Here is a 27231-nt window from a genome sequence, read left to right as displayed (position 1 = left end):
TGCAGCCTCTCTACGTACGACATTGTGGTCACTACCTATAGCCTTGTGGCCAAAGAGATTCCCACAAAGAACAAAGAAGGAGAGCTCCCAGGTGCAAACCTCAGTGTGAAGGTGAGGCTTGGGGGTGGCTGGGACAGGGAGGGTGGACCTGTACATCATTAAAGGAGTCTTTTACAGCCCCAGAGATAGCAAAAGCTTCTTCCTGTGAGGTCAGCGATGCCCTAAATTTGCCACCTTTGGAAAAGATTAGTTCTTTCCCTCATCCCATTGCCCTTATCCTAGGCAACTGCCTCAGTGATAAAGGTGGATATTTGGCACAGTATTCAGATGTGTTTCACAACTAAAGATAACTACAGTGTAATTGTGGTGATAATAATCACCTGAATATGGGAGAGCTTCCGTCGTGGCATTTATTATAGAGAATTTGGGGTATATGCTCATGATTTATTGCGTAGACTGGTAGGCTAGCACTGGTATTTTAGTGTTAAGCCATCATTCCCTGCCTACCTCTACCGCTCAGAAAAAAAGGGTTGCAAATGATAGGACTGCAAATGGGCCAGAAGCTAGATGAGAACCACTAGGAAAACCTGAGGGTAGCTAGTAGATCCAGGGTAGTCTCAGTCATATGATTCTTACATAATTGTTTTCAGGACCCTTCCTCCTCCAAAGCACAGTAGCATCCTAAGAACTGATCTTTTGCATACGTCTTCCTTTTTAGTACAATAGGGTCTTCACAGATAGCTTTATTTGGAGAGATCTCTAGACCACATCTCCAGCATGACCAACTCTGACTTCGTAGAAATAATGAACTTTTCCAGATTCCTCAGTGGTTCACCATTGCTTTTGGAAAACACCAAATCCCTTTATATAACACGTCAGATGCCTTATGATCTGCCCTACCCAAGTGTCCCTGGCCCCTCCTCCACACCGCCCCTCCCAGGGGCAGCTCCCACTCAGCATACCAAGGGCTCTGTCCTACCATCCCACCGCCCCGCCATGTGCCTTTGTTCTCCCTCTGAATGAAGTGCTTCTCTCCTTTTCCCAGGTTTTTTTTTTTTTTGCAGTTTTTGGCCGGGGCTGGGTTTGAACCCACCAACTCTGGTGTATGGGGCCAGGGCCCTACTCCTTCAAGCCCCAGGTGCTGCCCCCAGGTTAATGTTTTTTTAACCTGCCTCAGGGATGCTTTCTGGACCACCCCCTTCCTCCCTTCCCCCATTTGGTTGGATGTTTGTTTCTGTGAGCACCTTGTACTGAACTTATGTTGTAGCACTGTTTATTCAGCAGATATTGAGTATCTGCTGTAGGTCAGGTGCTATTTCAGGATCTGGGATCCAGCAGGGAACAAGACCAGGTGGATTCCTACTTCACACATTGAGTCATCCAGGGGGACTTATTATATATTCAGTGGGTCATAATTATCTTTGTACTTATTTTTCTCCCCTGCTAGATTTTGAGCTTTTGAGGGTAGGAACTATTTTTCATGTCTGGCTTAGTATCTTACATCTAACAGTAGGTTTTAGTAAATTTTAGCAAATATAGTAAAGTGTAGTCAATATATATTTTTTAAATATAGTCTTACTTTGTGACCCTGTGTAGAGTGCTGTGGCATCATAGCTGACAGAAACCTCAAAATTTGGACTCAAGTGATCCTCTCGCCTCAGCCTCCCAAGTAGCTGGGACTACACACACCCACCACCACTCCTGGCTAGTTTGTTTGTTTGTTTGTTTGTTTTTGTTTTTATTTTAATAGAGATAGGTCTCGGTCTTGCTCAGGCTGGTCTTGACTCCTGAGCTAAGCAGTCCATCCACCTCTGCTCCCTGAATGCTAGGATTACAGACATGAGCCACCACGCCCTGCCTGTAGGGCATTGGTGAGTGAGTGAATTTGCAAGCTCAATACCCATAGTGCTGGCCTATAGCTATTGCTTAAATGTAGGTTGGAAGACTAAATACTTTACTCTTAGGCATTTTAAGCTCAAGGCCTGAGACCCGCAGGTAACTTGCTTATTTGAACCAGCTGAATGGATCTACTTTTTAGTTTCTTAACTCTTATGTTATTATTCCTGCTCTAAGCAATTTTTTTGTAAAAGTGGATCCTTAATACCTGGCTATTTTCTGTTACCTCCTTGAGGACATGTCCATTTCCCAAGCTGCTGTTGGATTTCACCTGTGTTTCAGGGTGTCACAACACCTTTGCTTCGAATAGTCTGGGCTCGAATCATACTGGATGAAGCTCACAGCGTTAAGAACCCCCGAGTGCAGACGTCCCTGGCAGTGTGCAAGCTACGAGCCCAGGCCCGTTGGGCTGTCACCGGAACCCCCATTCAAAACAACCTGTTGGATATGTACTCGCTGCTGAAGTGAGTAACCCCTTTGGAATTATGTAGATGTGAGCCCTGTCTGTAACCTTCATCATTATTTCATGTCTCGAGATAAAGCATCAGGGTGTGCCAGATTATCTCATGTGGCAGATGGCAAGCCTGCCACCCTGTAAAGGACAGAAGAATAAATATTTATGAGAAAATATCTGTTGATTGACTGGCTGATATAGGATTTTGATTACATTTTGCTTCTGTATATGCAAAAGTACAGGACAGATTGAATTAAAGGAAGCAAAAGTCATCTTTCTTCAGTCCAGTGAATGTTTTGAGCTACTTCTGCTTTAAAACATATGGCCTAAGGTCAGGACTACAACTTATTTGAATCAAACAGAAAAGAATGCTGATTTTAAAACATGTCGTCCTTTTATTCAAGTCAGCCCTGAGAGGATGTGGTATTTCTTTGCTAGCCTTTGAAGCTTTGGGAATAATTTCCAGCTATTGGTTGTAATGTCCTGTTGTGACAATGGATTGTTCATGGGGAAAAAAAATCACCTTTTTATAATGTGGTTTTCGTTATTGACTTGGATCCTTTTGATCTTTCTACAGAGCTTTGTTATGAAATTTTACTTTTAACAATGATTGGATGACAGATGTAACAGCAAATCTGATTTGTTTTTCATCTTATCTCTTACTTTGAACCTTTACTCCATCCTGTCATCCTTCTCCTTCTCTCCCCCGGCTCTTCCTCCTCAACATAAAAGATTTCTTCGTTGTTCTCCATTTGATGAGTTCGATCTGTGGAGGAGCCAGGTTGACAATGGTTCAAAGAAAGGTGGAGAACGGTTAAGTATTTTGACCAAGAGCCTTTTGCTGAGGAGAACAAAAGACCAGCTGGACTCTACTGGCAAACCTTTGGTAATCACGTTTATACCTGTCTCTGGGGGAGGCCAGGGAAGGAGGATGACCTTGTCCTTGTCTTGGGTTGAATAGCCACCTGCCCTGCTTCAGGAGGAGCCCCAGGGCGCAGTCCTGTTTTTCGGAAAGGGCAGAAGCTGCCTTCCCTCAGTCTGTGATATCCAGTTACTTCATACATACACGGCTTCATTTCAGCTTCTTTTTTTCTTTTATTCTTCCAGGTGATGCTGCCCCAACGTAAATTTCAGTTACACCATTTAAAGCTTTCTGAAGATGAAGAGACTGTTTACAATGTCTTTTTTGCAAGGTCAAGGTGTGTGCGGTGAAGAGGCACCTTGCGTGTATTGTTCAGCCCCCCCTTTCTGTAGGAGTGAGTGAGCTGAGGCTCAGATTTCCAGAAACTGTATCTATGGTCTTACTGATAAGCTGGATTTCTAAATTCCTTTTTTAAATCTCCCTTTCTCCACCCTTCTTCCTTATGTGGAAGTAGTCAGGAGTGTGGTCACTGAATACCGAATCTGTGGTTCTCGTGGGGCTGTATAGAAAATTACATCTCTTTGACCTTTGACCTGTCATCCAACATCTGGAATTTTTTTTTTTAAAAAGAAACTGCTTTGTAATCTTTCATGTTGTCTGTTCTTTGCGCTTTCTCTTGAACTCTTATCCTTCCCTGAATTCCAGATTTATTCTGTCTTGTCCGTTACCTCTCATTTTCATTATAAATATATTTTTTCTCTTTTTAGACTTTATGTTGATTAGCTTATTTCAAAAAATGATTTTAGAAGTAAAATAATTATTTCTTTTGCATTGCCTTTGGCCAGCCCTTGCTATGAGCTTGGCAGCATGAAACAAGTTCACACCTGTAATTTGCTAAGATCCCAGTGCAGGCACAGTTAAGCAGTGACCGTTGTAAACCTTTTGTTCCTAGTGACCATTATACATGCATTTTCTTTTTTCAACTGAGGCAGGTCAGCTCTGCAATCCTATCTAAAAAGACATGAAAGTAATGGCAGCCAATCTGGAAGGAGCCCTGATAATCCATTCAGTAGAGGTAAGCCATGGGATGCTCAGACACACATACGACTAACAGAAATGGATTCAGGTTCAGGACAACACAGAAACAGGAGGTTATGAATCCTTGGAATCAGAGACTTTCTGTGAGCTAAAAACCTGAAACCAGGGGGAAATATATTAACCTGCAAGTATCAGACCTGCTGATCTAAGCTTCTTTTTCAAATCTGCTTTATCAAGATGCAGATAGCTTTGGCTTAATTGGTATAAAAATGAGTTGTAATGATAAAATTGAAGCTCAGATCAAACAAGTTTAAAGTAGCTGTATTTAGTTCCCGAGTCTTTGCATTTCTTGGTTTTAAATCCCATGCTATTTCCCGTGGTTTGTCTTCCCTCCTGGAAGTGGCACAGGAGTTTGAGGGCACGGGCCCTGGACCTGCAGCCGCAGACGTGCAGAGGTCCAGCACCGCCCACATCCTGTCCCAGCTGCTAAGACTCCGCCAGTGTTGCTGTCATCTTTCCTTACTGAAGTCGGTAAGCAAGCCGGTAGCATGGTGTCACCCAATGCCCGGGGGCCACCACAGAAGTCCATTTCTGTTTCTTGCAACTGGGATCTAGTCTGCTAGATCAAAGGAAGTAGTGTTTTGAGTTTTTTTTGGTTTTATTTTTTGGTGAGGCAGAGAAAAGGGGGCTTGTTTGTTTTGTTTGTTTTACTTTATTTTATATTAATCATTGTGATTCCCATAACATTGAGAACAGTGTATTTCTGTTGTCTGTTTCATTTTAGATAAACGTTGATTTAGAGTCAAAAATGACATTTTGTTAAAATTAAGAAACCATTTATGAATGCTTTGGCATTTCAGAATGTCATAAAGCTAATTTATTTATCGGTGTTTTCTTTTCTGCCTTTAGAATTATCAAGGCTGTTCAATCTAGTTAGGAAAACTCAGGTAGTTAAACAAATGGAACAGCTGCCTTTGCACTGGGTAGAGGCAGATCCAGAATTAAGAGGAGTGTGCTGTTCTTTTCAGGAGCTGGAATAATGTATGTTGACTATCAATAGCTTAATTAGCTGTATTCTCACTGGGAAAAACAGAATGATTATATAATCTGTCTGGTGGGTCTTTAAAAAAGCTTCCATCATTTGGTTTATGTTCAGTCTGGTGAAAAACTTGCAAGATCACACTTTGATGGCTTCTCTGAGGAGTTACTGATGATAAATTACAAGGCATTTTGCTCTGTGAAGTGTTAAACAATCAGAACCTCATCAGCAAGTGATATGGCGTGCTGCTTGGAGTCCCAGCTGCTCCTGGCCCCTTTCTTATCCTACTCAGGCCCTGGATCCAGCAGAACTGCGGGGAGAGGGCCTTGTGCTGTCCCTGGAGGAGCAGCTCAGTGCCTTGACCTTGTCGGAACTCCATGACTCCGAGCCTTCTTCCACCGTCTTCCTTAATGGCACACGCTTCAAGGTGGAGCTTTTTGAAGACACAAAGGAGAGCACCAAGGTACTTTTGTCACCTCTGTTCTAACGGAGAGACTGTGATCCTCATGCATTTCCCTATGTGAGTGCACCTCACTTGCCCCAGTGGGTCTAGCCACTTTGACAGAGCTAGCGCCATCCGATTGTCACCCAGCAGATCCTCCCTCTGGTCTCAAAGCCTCGTCCCACCTATGTCACTAAAGCCTTATTATGTAGTGGGCTTTCAGAAAGTGACTTGAGACAGCCCCTGGTCAAGGCAGGTTTTCTGTCTTGGATTCTTGGTGAAGGAGCCTGTCAGGTTAGTGCTAGGGATGGGGCCTAAATGAGTGAGCAGTTTGTTTAGGGGAAGCTTGGAAATAGCAGAGGCCTCACTCGAGAGCCTGCGGCACGTGCGTGAGCCCCACTTGCTGTGACTTGCTGAACGGCTTGCCTGTTTCCTGCACAGCCTCCTGTCTTTGTTAGTCATCCTGTTCTGTTTTCATCAGCGTTTTCTAAAGCTGAAGAGTTTACCTAGGGGAAGCCCAAGCTGTGCTGTAACTTGAGCCCTGCCCTTCTCTGGCTTGCAATGTGCTCTGTCATCTCGCGTGCCCCGAATGTGGGGTTTTTTCTCTCTCTGTTACCACCATAAGCTGCCATGCCTGGGATCCCCCTTTCTCTGTAAAGGCTTCTTCAAAAAAAATGTAACTAGGAAGGTAGTTCCTGCCAGGGGAATGGCATGATTTGAGAAAAGACATAATACCTTTTAATTAAATATTTAAAACATTTACCCAAGTCTTCACCACTGATGGCTGAGAGAAACATTAGAGCACCCTATGGGCTGACATTCAAATTCGAGCACCTTCACAGCCTTTGGGTTGAAACTTACCGTATCCCTAGTAATTTGTGTTCCTGTCTACTGCTCGGGTGATATTTATTCCCCGGGCTTCTTCACGTATACCCATTAGTACAGGTTCCAACTACTTAAGGTTGTTTCCTGCAGAGAGGGATCTTCTCACCCTATTCGACCTCAGTGTACAGACCGTGCACTTAGTCCTCCTACAGGTTTTCTCTAATCATCCACTGCTGGCTTTTTCATGTGGGAATCACAGCGCCTTACATAGTGTCAAGTTGCTCAGACACCAGACGCTTCAGTGTCTCTGTTCTATTGTTGGCAAAGTGCAAATGGACCTGCTTTTTTCTGCTGATGAAGAGGGTACAGTCCTGTGCTTACTTCTGCCCCAGTGTCAGAATGTCTGTTGAGATTGGAAAGCAGCCGCACATGGCGGGGTTCGGGGTCCCTCAAAATTCTCTGTCTCTAGCCCTTCTTTTTCACGGGTAAGGAACCTGAGTTCCAGGACGGTGACAACGAGCACTGCTCTGTGTTCATCTCTCGGTTGACTCGTAGTCCAGCTATCTCCCTCCTCTACTGGGGGGTGACCTCTAGGGCCCGTGGGGACTTTCAGATGGTCCTTCTCAATAGCAGTTAGGAAGAACCAGCCCAGTGAAATGCACCCCAAAGCCATGGCCCACGTGTTCACACTGACTGCTCCTGTGTGGACTCAGGCACCCTAAAGGTTTTTGGTAAAGACTCAGAGAGCTTGTTTGGAAGCTTTGAGTGCCACAGTTGGGAAATGTCCTCTTCCTCACCGACATCTGGGGCAGGCCATAAAGCCTCTGTGCTCTCACCGACATCTGGAGGCCATAAAGCCTCTGTGCTCTCACCAACATCTGGAGGCCATAAAGCCTCTGTGCTGTGGTCTTGCTTTCTCCTTCTGCAAATGTTGGGATTGTACCTTCTCTGTCCCAGAGTATAGTGGGGGCTGTGAGTATAGAAATGAACCAGACTAATGCTGCCTTTGCATCCTCAGCGAATCTCCAATCCTTTATGAAGAATTAATGCATCATGTAGTAAGGACCACGAGAATAAAAACACCAGGTTCCATAGGAGTAGCTAGGCAGTGGGCATCTACATCATATTTGAGGGCTGGCGAAGACCTCCCTCCGAGAAGATATGACATTAAACTGACATGTAAGGGCACTCTAGGCAAAGGGAACAGAACAGACAAATTAGCTAGGTGTGGTGGTGCACAGCTGTCATCCCAGCTAAGGGAGGCCGAGGCAGGAGGACTACTTGAGCTTAGGAGTTTGAGGGTTCTGTGAGCTGTGATGATGCCACTGTACTCTAGACTGGGCAACAGAGCAAGACCGTGCCTTAAAAAAATAATAATAATAGATAAGTAGAGGCCAGAACAGCAAGGATCCAGCAGAGCAAGATCGTGCCTTAAAAAAATAATAATAATAGATAAGTAGAGGCCAGAACAGCAAGGATCCAGCAGGTCATTTGGAGGAGTTTGCCTTTTATCAGCTTCAGCAGGGTGGCGGGGCCGGGGGCGGTGGTGGATGACAAACGTGTATCTAAGAAATTGCCTTCTGGCTGCAGAGGAGAGTGGAATAGAGGTCTGAGCCCATGTGTAGAAGGCATCCGTGAGGCTGCCTTGGTATTTCAGGTCAGGGAAGAGGGAGAGATGAATTGCTTAATCCTACAATGTTCATGTATCCTTTTCCCAGATAACATCTCTGTTGGCAGAATTGAAGGCAATCCAAAGAAATTTAGGATCCCAAAAGAGGTGTGTTATTTCATTATCCAAGTATTGGTCAGCACTAAACAAGAAAATGTGATATTGCTGATAGTTGTGAGTCTTAGCTTTTTGTACCAAGGACCTTGAGTCATGCTCAGCAGAAAGTACTGAGGTTATAGCACAAGTTCCCTGTGATTTCCAGTTGAAATATTTGTGGTACAGATCAAGGAGGATATCCCTAGAGGATCCAGGTAGGCTGAGCATCCAAACAGGTTTTTTAAAGTAGAGAAGCAGAGAAAGGAAAGTGAAGGACTGGCAGGAAAGTCAGACACTTTCTGGCACTCCAGCAGTGGGTGTACTGTTATTGCTAGACGGGGTGCTTGGATACAAGGAGGTCATTTTGTCATTTGTTATACTTTACATATGTGGTATACATCTGCGTGAAATACTGCAACCTAAAAATAAAAACTCTGAAGTGTAGCTTGTGGGCCAGGGTGGCCTAGCCGCTTGTTGCCTGGCTGGCACCAGGAGGGTGGTGGTGCCCTTCCCTGCAGGACCACAGGTCTCTGGGTGAGCCCTGGGCGCCCACTGTGCTTACCCAGAGCACAGGAAAGGCTGAGGTCCTTGTGTTTGGTCTGCCAGCCACTTTTTTCTGACTTTATCTAGTCCTAAATAAGTTATAGAATGGATATAGAAATAATTGGAACTATTGTAACCTTATAACATGACCTAAATGTGTGCCTCTTAGGTAGCAGAAGGCCTTTTCCTTTTTCTTTTTTTGAAACAGTCTTACTCTGTCACGCTGGGTAAGGTGCCATGGCATCACAGCTTACAGCAACCTCAAACTCCTGGGCTCAAGTAATCTTCCTGCCTTAGCCTCCCAAGTAACTGGGACTATGCCTGGCTAAATTTTTTTTTTTTAATCTTTAGTAGGGATGAGGTCTCACTCTTGCTCAGGCTGGTCTTGAGCTCCTGACCTCAAGCAATCCTCTCTCCTCAACCTCCCAGAGTGCTAAAGTTATAGAGCAAGCCACTGTGCCCAGCCAGAAGGCCTTTTCTAGTCTATAGCTGATAACTAATCTTAGATGAGTTTGTATAATCTATAGTGTTTTAGGATTTTTTTTCCTTCTTTCCAGCGTCATTGTCTCTCAGTGGACCAGCATGCTGAAAGTTGCAGCGTTGCACCTGAGGAGGCAGGGACTGACCTATGCCACCATCGATGGCTCCGTCAACCCCAAACAGAGAATGGACTTGGTAGAGGCATTTAACCATTCCACGAGCCCTCAGGTGTGAGCTGGTCACGTCACAGCCATGTAATTAATAGCAAACTATTCTGAGTTACATAGAAGGAATTATAATATAGCAACTTAACTTAAAAGATATTCACACCCTTGATCCTTCCAAGTGTTTATAATTTGTTAGACATATATTGGGCTACTTATCAAAGTGCACAAATGCTCTAAAGAGAATAAAATATGATGACTAAAAGGAGATTAAGAGCAGAGCTGGTTAGGATCAGGAGAATCTTTGTGGAGGAGGCAAGCCTTAAAAGATAGATGGGATTTTGATACAAGGAAACGTGGAAGGAAATGGAAGAACAAAGGCATCTAATTATAGAGAGTACGGATTTGGAAAGCAGTATTGAATGATAGGCAGAAGAATGATCATAGCAGTGGAGGGGCCGGGACTGAAGGCATAGATGTAGTCTAGTTCATGGACAGTTTACTGAGCTGACCACTCCCAGCAATCTAAATTACAGTATTTCTGTATTTTGTCTGGCACTCAATTAATTTTTTTGAGGTTGACTTATGCAAAAAAAATGGGATGTGAGAATTTTCTCAAAGATCAGACATGGGAGATGACATTTAATGTTTCAGAAAAGTGCATTTGTAACCACAGAAGGAAATTTGACAGGAAGGCATTGCTTATCTGTATGAATCTTGTGCTTCATCCTGAGACCCAGGAGAGGTGCGTTACTGGACCAAGTCCGTATAAAGTTAACTGTGTGTTTCTTTTGAAGGTTATGCTAATCTCTCTCTTGGCTGGAGGTGTTGGTCTAAACCTGACTGGAGGGAACCATCTTTTCCTTCTGGACATGCACTGGTAATGATTCTAGATTTTTCTTGAGTTGTTCTCAGCACAGCAGGGAGGCCAGTGGGCCAGAGGGGCAGTCGGGACTGATTTCTTACCCCAGATGTGCTGTCTTCATATTGTGGAGATGCCTCTGTGTGTGTATGTCTGTAGATGCAGAGCTCAACAGGGTGCAGGGCCGCTGAGGCCCCCAGATTCCTGAGCAAGCAAGGCTTCAAATGATTACTTAAAATAGTTCATTCCCCTGATTGGTAATCTAGCATCTGTTTCCATGGAAACAAGGAGCACACTTTTTCCTTCATGGCAAAGAGCTAACACTGCTCAGTTTTACCTCTTCTCCAGAATATCGTATTCTAGACATACTTGTTAAGATCCAAGGAGATCTCAACCTTGGAGAAGAGGGAAAAACATTCCTTCAAAGAAAAAGGCAAATGAGAGTTCCAGTTATGTTAGAAATACTCTTTTTCCTTTTCTTTTTTTTTGGGGGGGGGGAACAGAGTCTCACTGTATCGCCCTTAGTAAAGTGTGGTAGCATCACAGCTCACAGGTACTCCAATACTTGGGCTTAAGCAATTCTCTGCCTCAGCCTGCCAAGTAGCTGGGACTACAGGCGCCCACTCCTTCTTTATCAAAAGAAGGAGTGGAAAAAAGAATATACTTACTGTGCTTTGAACTTCTTTTGAAAATAATTTAATTAGTGATCTTTAAAGATTTTCACGGCACATTGGTTGGAAGTCACTGGTCTCACCCTTCAGGCAGCCTTGGTGGTGCCTGTACATCACCTGTTACTGTCTCCCAGGAGACGTGTCTAGGTCTTCCTTGGGACTCCTCTACACACATCCATGAGGAAAGCATACTGGGAATTATGGTTTTTTCCTGAGATGGAGAAATGTTATTCAAGGTTTTAAAGAGGTCAAATGAGAAAGTTCTGGGAGGCTGAGGTGGGTGAATCGCCTGCACTCAGGCATTCCAGACCAGCCTGAGCAAAGTGAGACCCCATCTCCACTAACAATAGAAAAAACTAGCTGGGCGTTGTGGCGGGTGCTTATAATCCCAGCAACTCAGGAGGCTGAGGCAGAAGGGTCGCTTGAGCCCAAGAGTTTGAGGTTGCTGTGAGCTACATTGACTCCAGGGTGCTCTATCCAGGATGACTGAGTGAGACTCTGTCTCCAAAAAAAAAAAAAAAGATAAAATGAAAAACTAATTTGGAGTTGATAACAAAGAAGGAAACAAATGAGGTCCCTTAGTTGGGCCACAGAATAGCAAAGATGACCAATGTTGCTGATGGCTCCCGTGAGCAGCCCTCACATTTCCCAGCAGCACCTGAAGCCTCGAGGCAGAGGTTAGGCCACTTGCCCAAGGTCATCCCGCCAGCTGGAGGTTAGGCCACTTGCCCAAGGTCATCCCACCAGCTGGAGGTTAGGCCACTTGCCCAAGGTCATCCCACCAAGTGGAGGTTAGGCCACTTGCCCAAGGTCATCCCGCCAGCTGGAGGTTAGGCCACTTGCCCAAGGTCATCCCGCCAGCTGGAGGTTAGGCCGCTTGCCCAAGGTCATCCCACCAGCTGGAGACTGGATTTGAGTTGTTTCCACCTTCACTATTTACGGTCACTTGCAGTCATAAACTGATGATGGTGCTGAGAGTTATAATTAGCAGTCTGAGCCCAATTTCTCATTAGAAGCCAAGAAGATATCTGGCACTAACCTGTCTTAAGCCAATGTGGCCCAGGACCCAGGCCAACAGACTTTGTCTGTAAACCTTTTAGGCTTTCTAGGCGCCATGGTTCTCTGTCACATATTCTAGTGTCAGGACCTTTGACCTTTACCTGTCTCTAACAGGAATCCATCACTTGAAGATCAAGCTTGTGACCGAATTTACCGAGTAGGACAGCAGAAAGATGTTGTTATACACAAGTAAGTAAAGGTCCCCAGGTCCCAGGACCTCTTACCAACTTCTGCTTTCATGAAAGTCTTTCTTAAATAGCGTTTTACTAGAACGTGAAGTGTTTGGTGATCACTGTACTAAGGATGCTTCTGAGTCCTCCCCTCGGGCCCACTAGTCAGGAAAGAGACAGAAGCAATTTGGGGGAAGCTTGGAGTTGGTCCCTGCAGAAGAGGAGCAAGCTTGGGTATAACCGTCAGCCGCATCTCAGCCAAGGTGGCCTGTGAAAGGACCCTCCCCTCTTTTTTCTTGCTTTGAATTTTTTCTTTGATATAATTTCTAACATATAGAAAAGTTGTAAGAATAGTCCCAAAAAGTTGCCTTGGGCTGTGTGTGTGTGTGTGCGTGTGTGTCGGACCATTAGAGAGCAAGTTGTAGGTAACGGTGCTCCTTTACCTCTCAGTACCTTACTGTGCATTTCCCAAAACTAAGGGCACCCTCTTACATAATCCCAAATACAAAACTATCAAAATTAGGACATTAACATTAATCATTAATAAAATACTGTGATCTGTGGACCTTACTCAGTTTCACCATTTGTCCCAACGATGTCCTTTAAAACAGCAAAAGAAAACCCCAGATCCTGGTAGCAGCTGCTGCCATGATTTTGTCTCCTCAGTCTTTGTGTTTCGGATGTTGATAGTTTGAAGGGCACAAGCCAGGGATTTTGCAGCATGTTCTTCTATTTGGGACCCCCCCCCCCCCGTCTTTAAAAACAAAAAGTACAACCTGCCTTACTGCTGTAATCCACTGGTGCCGTGGCCCTTGCTTTCTTCAGCGATCCCACCTGTCTGTACTTGCTACCTCCCACTCACTCCAGCCTTTGCAAGCTGCCTTCCCCCCGGGGCTCCCCTGAAACTGCTCTTGTCAAGGGGCACAGATGACTTCCAAACTCGGCCACATACAACGATTATGTTAGTTTCCCTGTCTTAGCTTTCTTCTCTGTTCGCTCTCTATTTCCCTTCTTTTTCCATTTGTTATTATTATTATTTTTTTATTTTGGGGGATTCATTGAGGACACATAGGACTCAATGAATGTGGCTCAAATTGCCTTTTTAGTGTTTTTTGAAGCTAAGGTATTTGAGAAAACCCAAAATAAGCAAAAGACATCCCTATCCAAGAAAAGTATAGAGATCCAGTTTTTAGCTGCCAAACCTATGAGGACACAACTCATAGGTTGCACTGATTGCATTTGTTACATAAAGTCCCTCTTATAATTGTGTCCCACCCCTGTATTTCCCTTTCTTAAAAAAAAAAATTTGGTCACCCCAGGTAGAGTGCTGCGGCATCACAGCTCACAGCAACCTCAAAATCTTGGACTCAAGAGATCCTTTTGCCTCAGTCTCCGAAGTAGCTGGAACTATGGGTACAAGCAAGAACACCCAGCTAGTTTTTCTATTTTTAGTAGAGAGGAGGTCTCACTCGTGCTCAGGCTGGTCTCAGACTATTGAGCTCAATCAATCCTCCTGTCTTGGCTGTCCAGAGTGTTAAGATTACAGGGATAAGACACCACGCTGGCCTCTGCAAAATTTCTGTCTCTGCTGGGCATGGTCTGCAGTCCATAGTGCATGGTCCACACTGACGGCTTATCAATAATGTGTTGAACAAGTGATAACAGTGGTGTTTTCTTGGTTTTAAAAACCTGTTTTCAGTGTGAATTAGCTAAGAAATTAGGCACTCTGTACTTAAACTGGTACGCAGATACCTCGCAGAAACTGGGTAACCTTTGCAGCCTTCTGACCTTATCAAGATGATGTTTGGCAGCTAAAAACTGGATCTCTATACTTTTCTTGGATAGGGATGTCTTTTGCTTATTTTGGGCTTTCTCAAATACCTTAGCTTCAAAAAACACTAAAAAGGCAATTTGAGCCACATCATCGTGAATGGACATGTATCCAGTTGAGGCTGTTTGGATCCTGAAACATAAGGTTCTTAACCAAACCACAGAAAATGTAAAGGAATTCTTGCTACAGACTCAGCATGATAGAAGCTTAACTACACTACTAGATAAGCTGCTTTGGGTCTCTAACGGTTTGCTTTCTTGTCTTTTTGCAGATTTGTCTGCGAGGGGACAGTGGAAGAGAAGATCTTGCATCTCCAAGAGAAGAAGAAATGTTTGGCCCAACAGGTTCTGTCAGGGTCTGGAGAGTCCGTCTCCAAGCTCACGCTGGCCGACCTCAAAGTTCTGTTTGGCATCTGACCTGTGTGTGAGGGCCCAGGGCGGTCCCACTGCTGCTCTGTGTTCAGGTCTCAGAATAGTGATCGACCACAGGGCTCTGTCTTGTGTCACTTCACCATCAGTCCTTCCCTGTCCTTGGAACGAGGCGTCATCTCATCCCCGACCGTTCAGGGTCATGTTAACCACCTGTTAGCTTGCTTAATGAGGGATGTCGGAACCAAGGATTTCAGATGAAAGAAAATGCTTTACAGTTAAATGATTTTGGAAAACAACTCAGGCAGAATTGGACAAAGCGTCAGTAAAGTTCCAAAGGTTCTGCGTTGCCATTTTCTCCTGGGTTAATAGGTGAACCAGTGTTATACCCAGTTCCATCCATCCCATCTCCTCATCCCTTCTTGCCAAAGGGACTGCTCCCATAACCGTCCCTCAGGGGCAGAGCAGAGAGTAGATCCCTGCAGCTGTCGGCCCAGGCAGGTCTTCCTCCATAGCTTAAGGTCAAGGACATGCTTTGTGCGTCAGAAGATACTTAGTATCCGTGTCTGTCCCTGACGTTGTATGGTGTGGTGTGGGTGCATCATTTAATATCTGCGCCTGTTGCTACCGGTGTGCCCGTGACATGTAGTATTGGTTATGACTATATCATTAGTATATGTGTTGTTTGGTTTCATTGTATCATTTAGTATCTCCATCATGTAGTTTAATATTTGGGTTTTTTATGGTATTTATATTACAAATTTACAGTGTAGCCTTTAGTGTCATTGTTTCATTTAGTGTTTGTACATTAGTATTCGTACCACTGTATCATCTAATATTTGTATTATTACTGGCATGATCTAATATGCGTTTGACAGTGTAGCACAGTTAACAACATATATGTTCACCAAACACCATTTCCTTTCACTCCTGGACTTCCAGAAAGAAATTATTTCTTGGTTTTTGCTGCAGTTACACAGGGTCCATATTACTTAGTTCTAGTCAATGGAAGATAGAAAGAAGTGATGTGAGCCTTTTCTAGGCTGCCCTCTAAAACGTTGCAAGCAGCTGTCCAGGCTGTTTCTTCCCTCCCCAGCCTACTGGATGCAGAGGAGCTGATGGAAGACTACCAGGCCTTAGGGAATGGTGAAGCCAGAAGATCCAGGGCTCTTAGCCTAGTTTGTGTGCACAGACCCTTTCATCAGACGAGTGAAGCCTCAGTCCCTGAATGGCTCTGTGCATTGAAGGCTTCTTTCTGCATGTACACTTCCGCCCTCTTCCCAGCTCACCCGTATTGGCTATGACCTGATCAAGAAGTAATTTTTTTTTTAAGTCACTGAGATCTGGAGGTTGTTTTACAACAGTTAGTACCATGATTAATACAAACAGTTGGAGACTTTTATACTTCAGGAAACTATTCAGATTTCCTTATTTTCTGTAGTGATTGCTCCCCAAATACTCTGCTAATTTCTGCTAGCAAGAATCAGTTTTTCCTAGATAGAAATATTTCCAGCCTGGGCAACATGGCGAGACCCATGTCTCTACAAAAATTAAAAAAATTAACCAGGCGTGTGGCACACTACTGTAGACCCAGCCACTCAGATGGCTAAGGGGGGAGGATGCCTGAGCCCAGGAGTTTGAGGCTGCAGACAGCTATGATGGTGCCAATGCTCCCCAGCTACACCGGACGGAGGTGCTGGAACCTCCTACCTTAAGCAAAGTTTCCTTCTAACAAGGTCTAAAGGCCTACAGAGGGGAAGACAATGGCCTGGTGGGTGTTATTCTGGCCTAGATCCTAGACTTTATATCTCGTTCTGGTTTCACCTTAGCTGGGTGTGTAATCTTGAAAAAATCTATTAGCTTTTCTACGCTTTGGTTTCCTCATTTGTAAGGTGGGCATTGTTTTTAGAACTCTGTAGCTACAAAATCAGGAGGCAAAGGAAGATTACCCTTTTGAAGTTACACTGTGAGATCAACATGCCGAGGTAAGGATAGTCTCACCTGAGAAGCGGCTTGCAGGGCAGTGAGAATGTGCAGACCCTACTGTAGCTGCAGCGTTTGTGCATCCAGTGCCCTGCCGTTTGCTGAGTATCTGGTATAGGCAAGTTGCAGACTCCTTGGGCATCCTTGTCCTTTCCCTATAAAATGTGTGGGTTAGCATATGGTTCATGCTCCACTGGGAATCTAATAACATGTACACTGTAATTTGGCCAGAAGATAGGAATCAGTGACGTCATTCAGATGTTAGATGCACATTGTCAGTGTCCAGTCGAGCACTGTTTAAGGAAGAATTCTTCAACTTTCAGGGTTAGCTTTCTGGATTTTAGTTTAGAGAAGGTTGCAGGTGTTATTTATAATCTACAGTCTTCAGATGTGCAGAGCCCACTGACAGATGTAATCTGCTTCCTGCTGTCTTAAACAGTTTCTCTCATTTTCCTTGTTCTGATTATAATCTAGCAAAACCACCTATCATGTCTTGGGTAGGTGTTTCTGTGAGTTGCTGTTGATGTAATGTAGATACAGAATCATTGGAACCACCGTATGGCATATACCAAATCACATCCTGAAATCCTCGTCCTGGGATGGAAAGTCTCATTAGGAATGAATGTAAGTCTATCTGGTGTCTATCTCAGGCTCATGTGAGTCAGTTTATTAAATTCTGGCTCTAACTGGGCATCTAGCAGTGGGCAGCACCCACAGTGTAGCAGCCCTATCGTGGTACTCCACTGAGTCCTGCCAGGGACAGCACGTGGCCGGATTTTCTCTTTACATCATCTGCTTGTTGCGGCAGGCTCAGCATGGGTGATATGAAGTAATAAACGCTTTATAAACCACGAAGTGCCACACACCTGCGCGTGTCATTGCTGTGGGACTTGGTCTGGGCGTCTGAGAATAACAAAGCCTCAGCATGGTTGCTGCTGAGGGGCCAGGTGGCCAGCGTCTGTCACTCAAACATGACATTCCCGAGCACCAGGCTCACACAGTATTTCTTAGGTGACATAATCGCCTTTGTGGAAGGTGTATATGTGGGCTTTTCTTTAATTGCATTGATCAAACAAGAGCATCATGCATGCATGCCACAGCTGGGGGGGATCCTGGGCCCTTTAAAAGTCTGATCATGGACCCCTGTTGCCATACAGTCATTATGAACAGCATTATATCTTTATGGGACATAACCCCTTTCTCTGGCAGTTGTGCGTGATGATTTATCGCAGCTGTTGACAAACACTGAGCTGTTTCCTCTGATCGTTCTCACTGAAGAAAGGGGCTTTTAGCAGGGCTCTTGGTAAAGCCAGACTCTCCTGCACTAACAATAGAGATGGGAACCCAGTGCTCAGTGAGGCCTCTCCTTTGTCTAAAATCCTGATGTCTACCGTATACCTTGAGAGAATGGGGTTCACAAAGTGGGTTACTGTACTGCTGTTCAATAGCATCTAGCCACCCTAGGAAAGGGCAGGAAGAATTAAAAAGCATACCTGCAGGCCCAAAGAAAATTATAATAGACATTAAAAACTCCTAGGTATATAACCTAGACTAAGATGTTTAATAAATAAAACTGAAGGGCAACGCCTGTGGCTCAAAGGAGTAGGGCGCTGGCTCCATATGGCAGAGAATGTGGGTTCAAATGCAGCCCCGGCCAAAAACAAACAAAAAAAGAATTAAACACTAGTCAGTAAGTAGCTCTAGAGGATCAGATGAAAAGGGTAAAACAGCCTATGCCCTAGGGAGGAACAGGGAAGCAGGCACACAGCCATGCAATGATTTTATCATCTTGAGTCCTTTCACCCAGATTCAATAGCTTAATCTGAGTGTAGGCAGAGACTATGTGTGAAAGAAAAGATAAGGAGAGTATTTCTATTGCTTAATATTTCATAAACATTAATTCAGAAATACAGGCCAGGCACGGTGGCTCATGTCTGTAATCACAACTTTGGGAGGCTGAGGCTGGAGGATTGCTTGAGGCCAGGAGTTTGAGACCAGCCTGAGCAGCACAGTGAAGCCATCACAAAAAAAGAAGAAAAAAAATAGCCGGGCATGGTGGTACATGACTACTACTGGCAATTTAGGAGGCTGAGGCAGGAGGATCACTTGAGCCCAGGGGTTTGAAGTTGTAGCAAGCTGTGATGACACCACTGCACTCCAGCCCACACAGCAGAGACCCTATCTCAAAAAACGATAAAAAATAGAGTGTGTGTGTATATATATATATATATATATATATGAACACATATATATATATATATATATATATGAACACATATATATATATATACACCAGCACTGCTGGGTACTGAAAATAAGTAAAACCACAAAACCGTTCTGTTCTGAGGCTTAGCATCTAGGGGGGAGGACTCATCACGTAAGTGTGGCTGTGAAGTGGCCGTGATGAGCACGGCAATGGCAACATCCGTGCAGCTGGAAGGGCTGACAACAGGGATTTGACCAAGTGGGGGAAGCCCTTGAGGAAGTGAAGGAAGTGAAATCAGTGTGAGATGCTGATGAGGCTGCAGTGAGGGGCCTCTGCTCCACTGCACCTGCTTCTGAGGAGCGTTCGCTTCACCTCAAAACTGAGCGGGCCTGGTGCGGTGGAGCTGAGCAGCTATAGCGCCTCAGTGAGTGGAGAGCGGCGGCCTGACGGGTTCATGGATGTTTATTATCCAAGATGTTTATCCTGTTACAACCTCCCGGAGGACCGAGGCTCTCAGTGTCGCTCTTTGTTCTCACCTGTAACCCCAGGGCATGGCTTACATCATCACCCTGCTGCGTCTTGATGATTCAATGCTCCCAACTCAGATGATTTCTGAAGCACTGGGTTACGTTGGGCACGATTCCTAACTCCAGCTCCTTTACTCCTCACCGTGGAGCCACTGGCTCTGTACAGCCCTCTCACTTTCCCAGGTCTTTTGGCTGGGGCGGCCTCTTGTTAAACTGGCTTTACTGGATTTACACTTCATTGTAGTGTAGGCCAAAGACTAGGCCCTCCCTACCACTCAGGTAAACTTTAAATATTTGCAGCAGAGTTGCTATCATTAATATTGCTTAAAGGCTAAGGCATCAGCAGAACGTAGATTATCTCATGGACAATTTCTACTGCAGTATAACTCCGTTCACATCGAGTTGTCCAATTACTGAAATCTTTTCCAACGGAAAGGGATGGTGAGCTTTAGTCTCAGTTCTGAAACCTGATTCATTAAAAGACACGGGGAAAGATGATACAATACAACAGGCTTCTTCACGGCAAGCAATTCCCTAGATGTCTGAGGTCATTGGAAAATTCAAGGCTGGTCCCTCAGGGGCATAGAATTTATTCAACAGGTTTGAGAGAAGGCTGAGATTTTTTTTTCCCCAAGTGGTATTTGGCTAAATAACAAATATTGAGGTTGGGGAGAAGGGAAGTCTGCCTTTATAAAAACATCCCATGGAGAGCCAAACTAAAAATTGTACCAATTAGATCTTTATTCCACATAATGTTAAGCTTCTGTTATGTGCCGGGAACTGTCCTTCATGGGGACAGCGTAGTAGCTGGTAAATGTCAAGTCCCTGCCCCATAGAGGGTTCAGTAGTGTGAGGAGAGACAGTGACAGAGGTGACTAAGCATGAGACAGTGAGGAGGCCGAGTCAGTGACCGGGAGCCCGGGCTGGGGAGCTGTTGTTTTCTACAGGGCAGTTAGGAGCACACTGATAGGATATTTGACACTGGAGCACAAACCTGAAGAGGAGGAGGGGGCGCGTCACAACAGTGGCTGTGAGAAGAGCCTTCAGACGTGGGACAGGGACTGCAAAGGCCCAAGACAGAGTGCTCGGAGGGCGCGAAGAGTGGCAGGCAGGCCAGTCTGGCTGGCGTGGAGCGGCAAGCAGGAGGTGGGAAATCAGAGATCAGGGGTGTGGATCCCTTGGGGTCTTCCATGCTGATGTAAAGACATGCTTTGGTTTGGAGGGAGGTGAGAGGCCACTGGACAGTGCTGAGAGATGTGAAAAGCCTCTCAGCTGGGCGAGGTAGTGCAGCCGGGTCATCTCTGTACTCTGAGAGGCTGAGGAGAAGGATCACTTGAGCTCAGGAGTTTGAGATCAGTCTGAACAAGAGTGAGACATTATGGCAGATACCTGTAGTCTGATCTACTTGGGAGTCTAAGGCAGAAAGATCACTTAAACCAGGAGTTTGAGGTTGCTGTGAGCTAGGCTGAGGCCACTGCACTCTAGCCTAGGCAACAAAGCAAGACTCTGTCTCAAAAAAAAAAAAGAAGAACTTGTGGCTCAAAGGAGTAGGGCACTGGCCCCATATGCCGGAGGTGGTGGGTTCTAACCCAGCCCTGGCCAAAAACTGCAAAAAAAAAAAAAAAGAAGAAGAAGAAAAGGCTCTCCGGCTACTGGATGGAGGGTATACTATAAGGGAGCACGGGTGGAAACAGTGAGAGCAGTTAGTTAGAAGGCTGCTGCAAACTTCAGGTGAGGAATGTCTTAGATCAAGATGGAGCAGCGGAGGTAGAGCAGTGGCCCACAGACACAGGCATGGCTCTGAGGTAATGCAGGTTCAGTTCCAGACCACCAGGATTAAGTATCTCAAAGTGACTCACATGGTATTTTTGGTTTCCCAGTGCATATAAAAGTTATGTTTACACATACTGTAGTCTATCAAGTAGGCAATAGCATTATGTCTTTAAAAAAAAAAGTGTATATGCTTTAGTTTAAAAGTACTTCAATGCTAGGAAATGCTGACAGATATGAATTGAGCCCGTACTGTTGGAAAAATGGCACAGACAGAGTTGCTTAACACAGGATTGCCACAAATGCGGCTCAATTTGCAAAAAATGCATCCATGAGAGGTGTGACAAACCAGAGCACAGCACGTGGAGGTGTGTCTGTAAATGAAGGTGGGGCGGACGGGGCCCGACCATGGGCTGGAAGCGGCCTGTGAGGGAAGAGTCAAGGGTGTTTCCATGGCCACTGGCTTCACCAACTGTAACAACAGACGGGTACTTTCCTCCTGAAGAGGGGGACACGACTGCAGGACGAGCATTGGTGATGGTGGGCAAATGGGAAGTGAGATGTGGAAACTACTTTGGATATCTGAAATCTGAGGTGCCCAGTGTCCACACAAGGAGGGAGGTTAAGCTGTTGGATCTGGAGATAAATTTGGGGGCTGTTGGTAGTAGAGTCATGACAGGATCATTGAGGAAGTGGGGGAAAGACAGAAATGCAAAAACGGACCCAGGTAGAGAACTAGAAGAAGGGGGAGAGTTAGCAGAGGAGACGGAGAAGGAGCAGCCAGAGATGGGGTGGCCAGAAGAGGGTCCACATACCCCAGACAAAGAGACCGTTTCATGGGGGTAAGTGACCAACTGTGTCAAATGCAGTGTCTCCCAGACACTCCCAGAAGTGCTGCCCAGGGAGAACCACTGATCTTAAAGCAGCAGTGAGGAACCCAAAGGATCCCATCTGATCTCTGGGCCCAGTGACAGAAAAAGTAGGGAGGAGCAGATAGCTAGTAACTTGAGAGGGTGACTGGGCAGCAGTGTCTTCTGGGAAGACCATATTTGGGTCACAGAAAGAGGCTGAAGGGAATATTTCCTCCATGGTATGGGTGACATCTTAATATTTATGGCTATAGTGCAGCCCATGTCTGTCGGCTCCAGGGAGGGATGTATTCCCCGATGACCTGACAGTCATCATCTAGTCACTTCATTTCCTTGCCTGACCCAGTTCACTACTCAGATGAGTCACTCACGCCTTAAGGGATCGTACAATGCAGATTTCAATAATTGCATCTCATATATGCTGAGTTTATTGCTATTTAAGAAATCTAGAGTCTCAAAAGAACACATAAAATTGTACAGTGCAGACCTGGGCAGGGCTGAAGTCCTGGCACTGTGCACATATTCTCCCCAGAATTCTCTAGCAGCCAAGAAGGCATGATGTAAGAGCCAGACTCCAGCTAAGTTTCCAGCTATCGAGACAAAAGCAAAGACTACTCTCCAAAAAACAGAGAGGTGTGAGGAAGGCAAAGGTGTCCGGCATGACTAGAACTGCAATAAATGTGAGAGGGTCTAAATCAACACCATTCCCCTTACTGACTTTCCGTATGTAGGTCCTTGGCCAAACAGGAATTGCCAGGTTTGGGGGTAGTGGGTGAACATGGCATAGAGAGGGAGGAGGGGGATGCCCACAGTAACAGCAGTGGTCGCTCTAGAATGGTCACAAGCATGGCCATCAGTGAACCCACCACAAGTGTGCTAATGAAAACTGGATAAGATGGAAGGACGTTCTTATTTTTTGAGGGAAATATCTAAATGATATTACAGCTCAGGGAAAAATAAAAATGGTTGTACTAGAAAATAAAGACTTAGCCCCTATGATTTCTAAGTTCTAGTGGCACAGACACCTACATCCCTGTACTCAGTGGTATAGAGCAGGGGTCCTCAAACTTTTTAAACAGGGGGCCAGTTCACTGTCCCTCAGACCATTGGAGGGCCGGACTGCGGGCCCTGGGATGAGTTGGCTGCTAAGCAGGACAGGCAGTGGCGGCAAAAACAACTGGCGGGCCGGATAAATGTCCTAGGTGGCTGCATGTGGCCCGTGGGCCGTAGTTTGAGGACGCCGGGAATAGAGAGAAAAAGGGAAATGTAGCGGGAGTCTTCTGTGCTCAACTATCTGCAAGTACACTGAGAAAGTCACACAAAAAGCACTTAAACTCCAATGTAAGATAAGGCACTTTGTCTTTAATTTTATCCGTTTCTTCAGAATTAATCAAGGTCTGGGGTCTTCTGGTAACCTGGGGTGGTGCTGGCTGCAGCGTTAGCTATCAGAGTGCCACTGTCCTAAGCAGACTCCTGGGTGCACTTTGCCCATTTGCCCATGTGCATTCAGACTTCTCGTTAAATTTCCCACAGCAGGACCAGTGGGGACGGCCTGGGTGGCCTTTGTGTCCATGGCCACAGCCTAGGTACCCACCTGCATGTACAAAGAGAGGGGGAAATGACCATTAGAACAGAGTCCCACAGTGACCATGGAAAGAAAGCCCCCTGGCCACGTGCCTACTCACAGGGGTGAGAATTGCTGAGAGACCTGGTGAGAAGAACAAGGTACCTGACGGCTCTGCAATCAGGAGGACTCTCGAGACTGACCACAGTGGCCAGCCATGGGGGACCCCTTCCATTGTGCTGGAAGCTTTCCTAGCTTAATAAACTGTTGTTGTATTGCTTCTGCTAAAAAAAAAAAAAAAAAAGCCAGGCACAGTGGCTCATGCCTGTAAATCTCAGCACTTGGAGGCCAAGGTGAATGGATTGCCTGAGCTTACAGGTTCAAGACCAGCCTAAGCCAGAGCGAGACCCAATCTCTAAAAATGGCTGGGCACTGTGGTGGATGCCTATAGTCCCAGCTACTTGGGAGGCTGAGGCAAGAGAATCGCTTCAGCCTAAGAGTTTGAGGTTGCTGTGAGCTGTGACGCCACAGCATTCTACCGAGGGGCGAAAAACAGACTCCGTCTCAAAAAAAAAAGACATCACAGCAAATCAACTCATGTTAGTCAAAGTTCTATGAACAGTGTAGTGTTAAAATGTGCTACTTGAAGTAGATGAACTACTTTGGACTTTAACCGTAAAATAAACCCAGTGTAGGGCGGTGCCTGTGGCTCAAAGGAGTAGGACACTGGCCCCATATGCCGGAGGTGGCGGGTTCAAACCCAGCCCTGGCCAAAAACCACAAAATAAATAAATTAACCCAGTTTAACCTATAAAATGACTGAAATAGAAGAGTAGATTGGTGGACATTTAAAAAAAAGGTAGACTTGAAGGGTTTATACAGAAGGGCACAAAAGCCTGTTTAATGGCCCACCATTAAAGCGAGGATATACTAGAGTAAGTTTTTAAAAAGTAGTTAGATCCTCTGCCTGAGCTGATGCTGCCCTCCACACCAAAACGACTGGTCTAATCATCTACTCCCCCAGACGCACCTCATTTGGAATCTACTTAAAATTTTAAAAGGAATAAGATGGGTCTACATTTTTCTCGCTGCTCAGGCTGCTGGGAAAGGGTGCTGTGAAATTAAGAATCCCACAGAGGCTGGGTGCTGTGGCTCATGCCTGTTATCCTAACACTCTGGGATGCCGAGGAAGGTGGATTGCTCGAGCTTAGGAGCTGGAGACCAGCCTGAGCAACAGCAAGGCCCCATCTCTAAAAATAGAAAAATTAGCCAAGTGTTGTGGCAGGCACCTATAGTCCCAGTTACTGGGGAGGCTGAGGTAAGAGGATCTCTTGAGCCCAGGAGTTTGAGGTTGTTGTGAGCTATGACACCACAGTACTCTACCCTACTCAGGACACAGAGTAAGACTCTGTCTCAAAAATAAATAACTAAATAAAGCACAGGGCTCATTGGATCGATGAACCTTATCAACCTAAAAGCAGAAGAAACTTGTAAGGCTGCCATCTCCATTCAGGACAGGAAGCTTTAAATGGCACTTTTAGAACAGTGGCATCCCTGCACGGATTGTCCTTCCTAGAAACAGAGCCTAAGTCCATACATGTGGTGGTAGAGTGGCCATGGAGGGCCGTCGCCTGGTGCCCACTGTGGGCAGACAGACCCAGAGGGCACTGACTTTCCATACCTGGCATGGTGCCCCCACAGGCACAGCGCGCGGACTTCTGGCCTCCGCTGGAGCAGAAGGTGCAGCAGTGAAACACACCTGGGTGGGAGCGGTGCTTCTTCTTGACTGTCACATTGAATGGAGAGCCCTTCAGCGTTCAGACCAAGAGCAAAGAACAGCACCCTGTGAATCAACTGGGTGTGCTGAGCAGCGCTACATGCTAAAAGGAGTCTAAAGCACAGGCCTGCCCTCAGAGGAACAAGGACAGCAGCAGAGAGACAGAGATTAGAGGGCAAGAATCCTGCTGAGCAGGGTGGGAGCTGATATAAATGCAGGAAAAGAATCGAGGTGTCTGTGCACCTATTATTCAGTACAGGCCTGTGGCTGCTCTCTGGACACTGAGTGGGCTCCTACAGACTCAGCTCCATTTTCAGTGACATCTGTATTAACTGGGCTTGCTCTGGCAAGACGGTGCAAGAAGCAAGAAGCCCCTGCCACAATAAGCATGAGCGTTCCTTAATGAATATGCCTTACTCTGACTTTGCATGAAGGGAAGTAATATGTGTCATGTGACACATCTCAATTTTTGCTTTCACGTGACTGACTTTGGTCTCTAGGATTCTCAATGTCAATTCTTAAGGAATCTCAGGGGTTATTAGTAGAATGTTATGAACTCAAGGTTAGGACACCCTCTGGGCCTCTAATTTCTCGGCCAGGAGCCTCTTCTCCTAACATACTGAGCTAGCCTCTTTCCTTCCAGCCCTCTACCCTGGACAGACATATCTGTTTACCCATATAGTTATCCTAGAACTATATATTCCATATGTCTGTGAAGATATATGGAAAGGAGAAAGGTTAAGGTGTATATGGCTCATAATTCTCAAATTATTAACTCTCCCATTTGCTCCCTTTCCTTCCAGGATAACTGTTAGTCACTTTTTATTTTCTACTCTATGTTAAAAAGGATTTAATAAAAGTGTTGCGATGTGCCTATCCCTGTCTGAGAACCATATACTTTGAGAAACTACACAGTAGAGAGCCAGGCACCTTAGGGCCTTTCAGATGGTAAGTTTCCTCTCCTTTCAGTTTACGATCTACTTCAAAAACAACTTGAAGTTCCAAGAAACGGGTTCAACTTCCAATTAAGCTATAGAGTTACTGTGTGTTATGGCAAGTTTGGTCTCTCAGTCTAACTGGACAGTGATTTCCTGTGGTTTTGGATAAAACTGAAATAATGAATGTAAAAACACTGATCTGTTCTTGACATACTGTAAGTAGCAATAAATGGCTATTGAGTAAGAGTTTCCCAGTGCACAGACCACAAGCCTAACATATCACGATGCTGTGTGGTATTGCATTGTGCCCATCAGTGTTGATTTCTGACTACTTCAATGTCAGCGGAGATTCTGCCTGATCTGTATTACCCAATTTTTAAAAATTCATAATCTCAGGCTCGGCACCTGTAGCTTAGCAGCTAGGGAGACAGCCACATACACTGGAGCTGGTGAGTTCGAACTCAGCCTGGGCCTGACAAACAACAATGACGGCTGCAACAACAAAATAGCCAGGCATTGTGGTGGGTGCCTGTATTCCCAGCTACTTGGGAGGCTGAAGCAAGAGAATCGCTTAAGCCCAAGAGTTTGAGGTTGCTGTGAGCTGTGACACCACAGCATTCTACTGAGGGCAACATAGTAAGACTCTGCCTCAAAAAAAAAAAAATTCATAATCTCGGCTGAGCGCAGTCACTCATTCCTGTGATCCTAGCCTCGAGACGGCCAAGGTGGGTGGACTGCTTGAGCTCAGGATTTCAAGACCAGCCTGAGCAAAGGTGAGACCCTGTCTCTAAAACAAACAAACAAACAAACAAACAAACAAAATTAGCCAGGTGTTGTGGCGGCCACCTGTAGTCCCAGCTACTTGGGAGGCTGAGCCAAGAGACGATCACTTTAGCCCAGGAGTTTGAGCTGAGACTGCCATGGCACTGTACCCAGGGCAACAGATTGAGACTCTTGTCTCAAAAAAAAAAAAAAAAATCTATTTTGGTCTTTATTAACTTCAGTTCCTGGCACAGAGCTCCTAATCCCTCAGAATTTCCCTGGTGTTAAGGGTGGATTTTGTTCTAACACAGCGATTCTTGGGGGGTTTATAAATGGAACTTGTCACCAGATAGACCAAAGCACAGT

The 27231-nt window shown here is 45.4% G+C and overlaps 2 protein-coding genes across 3 annotated transcripts in view; one reads left to right on the top strand and one right to left on the bottom strand.

Annotated features, from left to right (window-relative positions):
- TTF2 (transcription termination factor 2) overlaps positions 1-15177 on the top strand; it is a 42058-nt gene extending 26881 nt beyond the window's left edge. The window contains exons 12-23 of the mRNA XM_003793822.3: positions 6-111; positions 2179-2360; positions 3083-3236; positions 3458-3549; positions 4205-4287; positions 4651-4781; positions 5582-5752; positions 8275-8333; positions 9422-9572; positions 10306-10388; positions 12215-12289; positions 14373-15177. Coding sequence (XP_003793870.1) covers positions 6-111; positions 2179-2360; positions 3083-3236; positions 3458-3549; positions 4205-4287; positions 4651-4781; positions 5582-5752; positions 8275-8333; positions 9422-9572; positions 10306-10388; positions 12215-12289; positions 14373-14517 — 1432 coding nt within the window. The 3' untranslated portion in view covers positions 14518-15177. The remainder of the gene's footprint in view (positions 1-5; positions 112-2178; positions 2361-3082; positions 3237-3457; positions 3550-4204; positions 4288-4650; positions 4782-5581; positions 5753-8274; positions 8334-9421; positions 9573-10305; positions 10389-12214; positions 12290-14372) is intronic.
- Positions 15178-23164: 7987 nt separating this feature from the next.
- Positions 23165-27231, bottom strand: part of TRIM45 (tripartite motif containing 45) — a 10483-nt gene continuing 6416 nt past the window's right edge. For both annotated transcript variants that reach the window (XM_003793820.3, XM_003793821.3), the window contains exons 5-6: positions 25070-25196; positions 23165-23418 (exon numbers count right to left, since the gene is read on the bottom strand). In XM_003793820.3, coding sequence (XP_003793868.1) covers positions 23270-23418; positions 25070-25196 — 276 coding nt within the window. In that variant the 3' untranslated portion in view covers positions 23165-23269. The remainder of the gene's footprint in view (positions 23419-25069; positions 25197-27231) is intronic.

This window comes from Otolemur garnettii, unplaced genomic scaffold (assembly GCF_000181295.1).
Source record: "Otolemur garnettii isolate 467f Iridium unplaced genomic scaffold, OtoGar3 scaffold00073, whole genome shotgun sequence".
Classification (NCBI taxonomy): Eukaryota; Metazoa; Chordata; class Mammalia; order Primates; family Galagidae; genus Otolemur; species Otolemur garnettii.
This window is presented reverse-complemented; position numbering and strand designations above follow the sequence as displayed.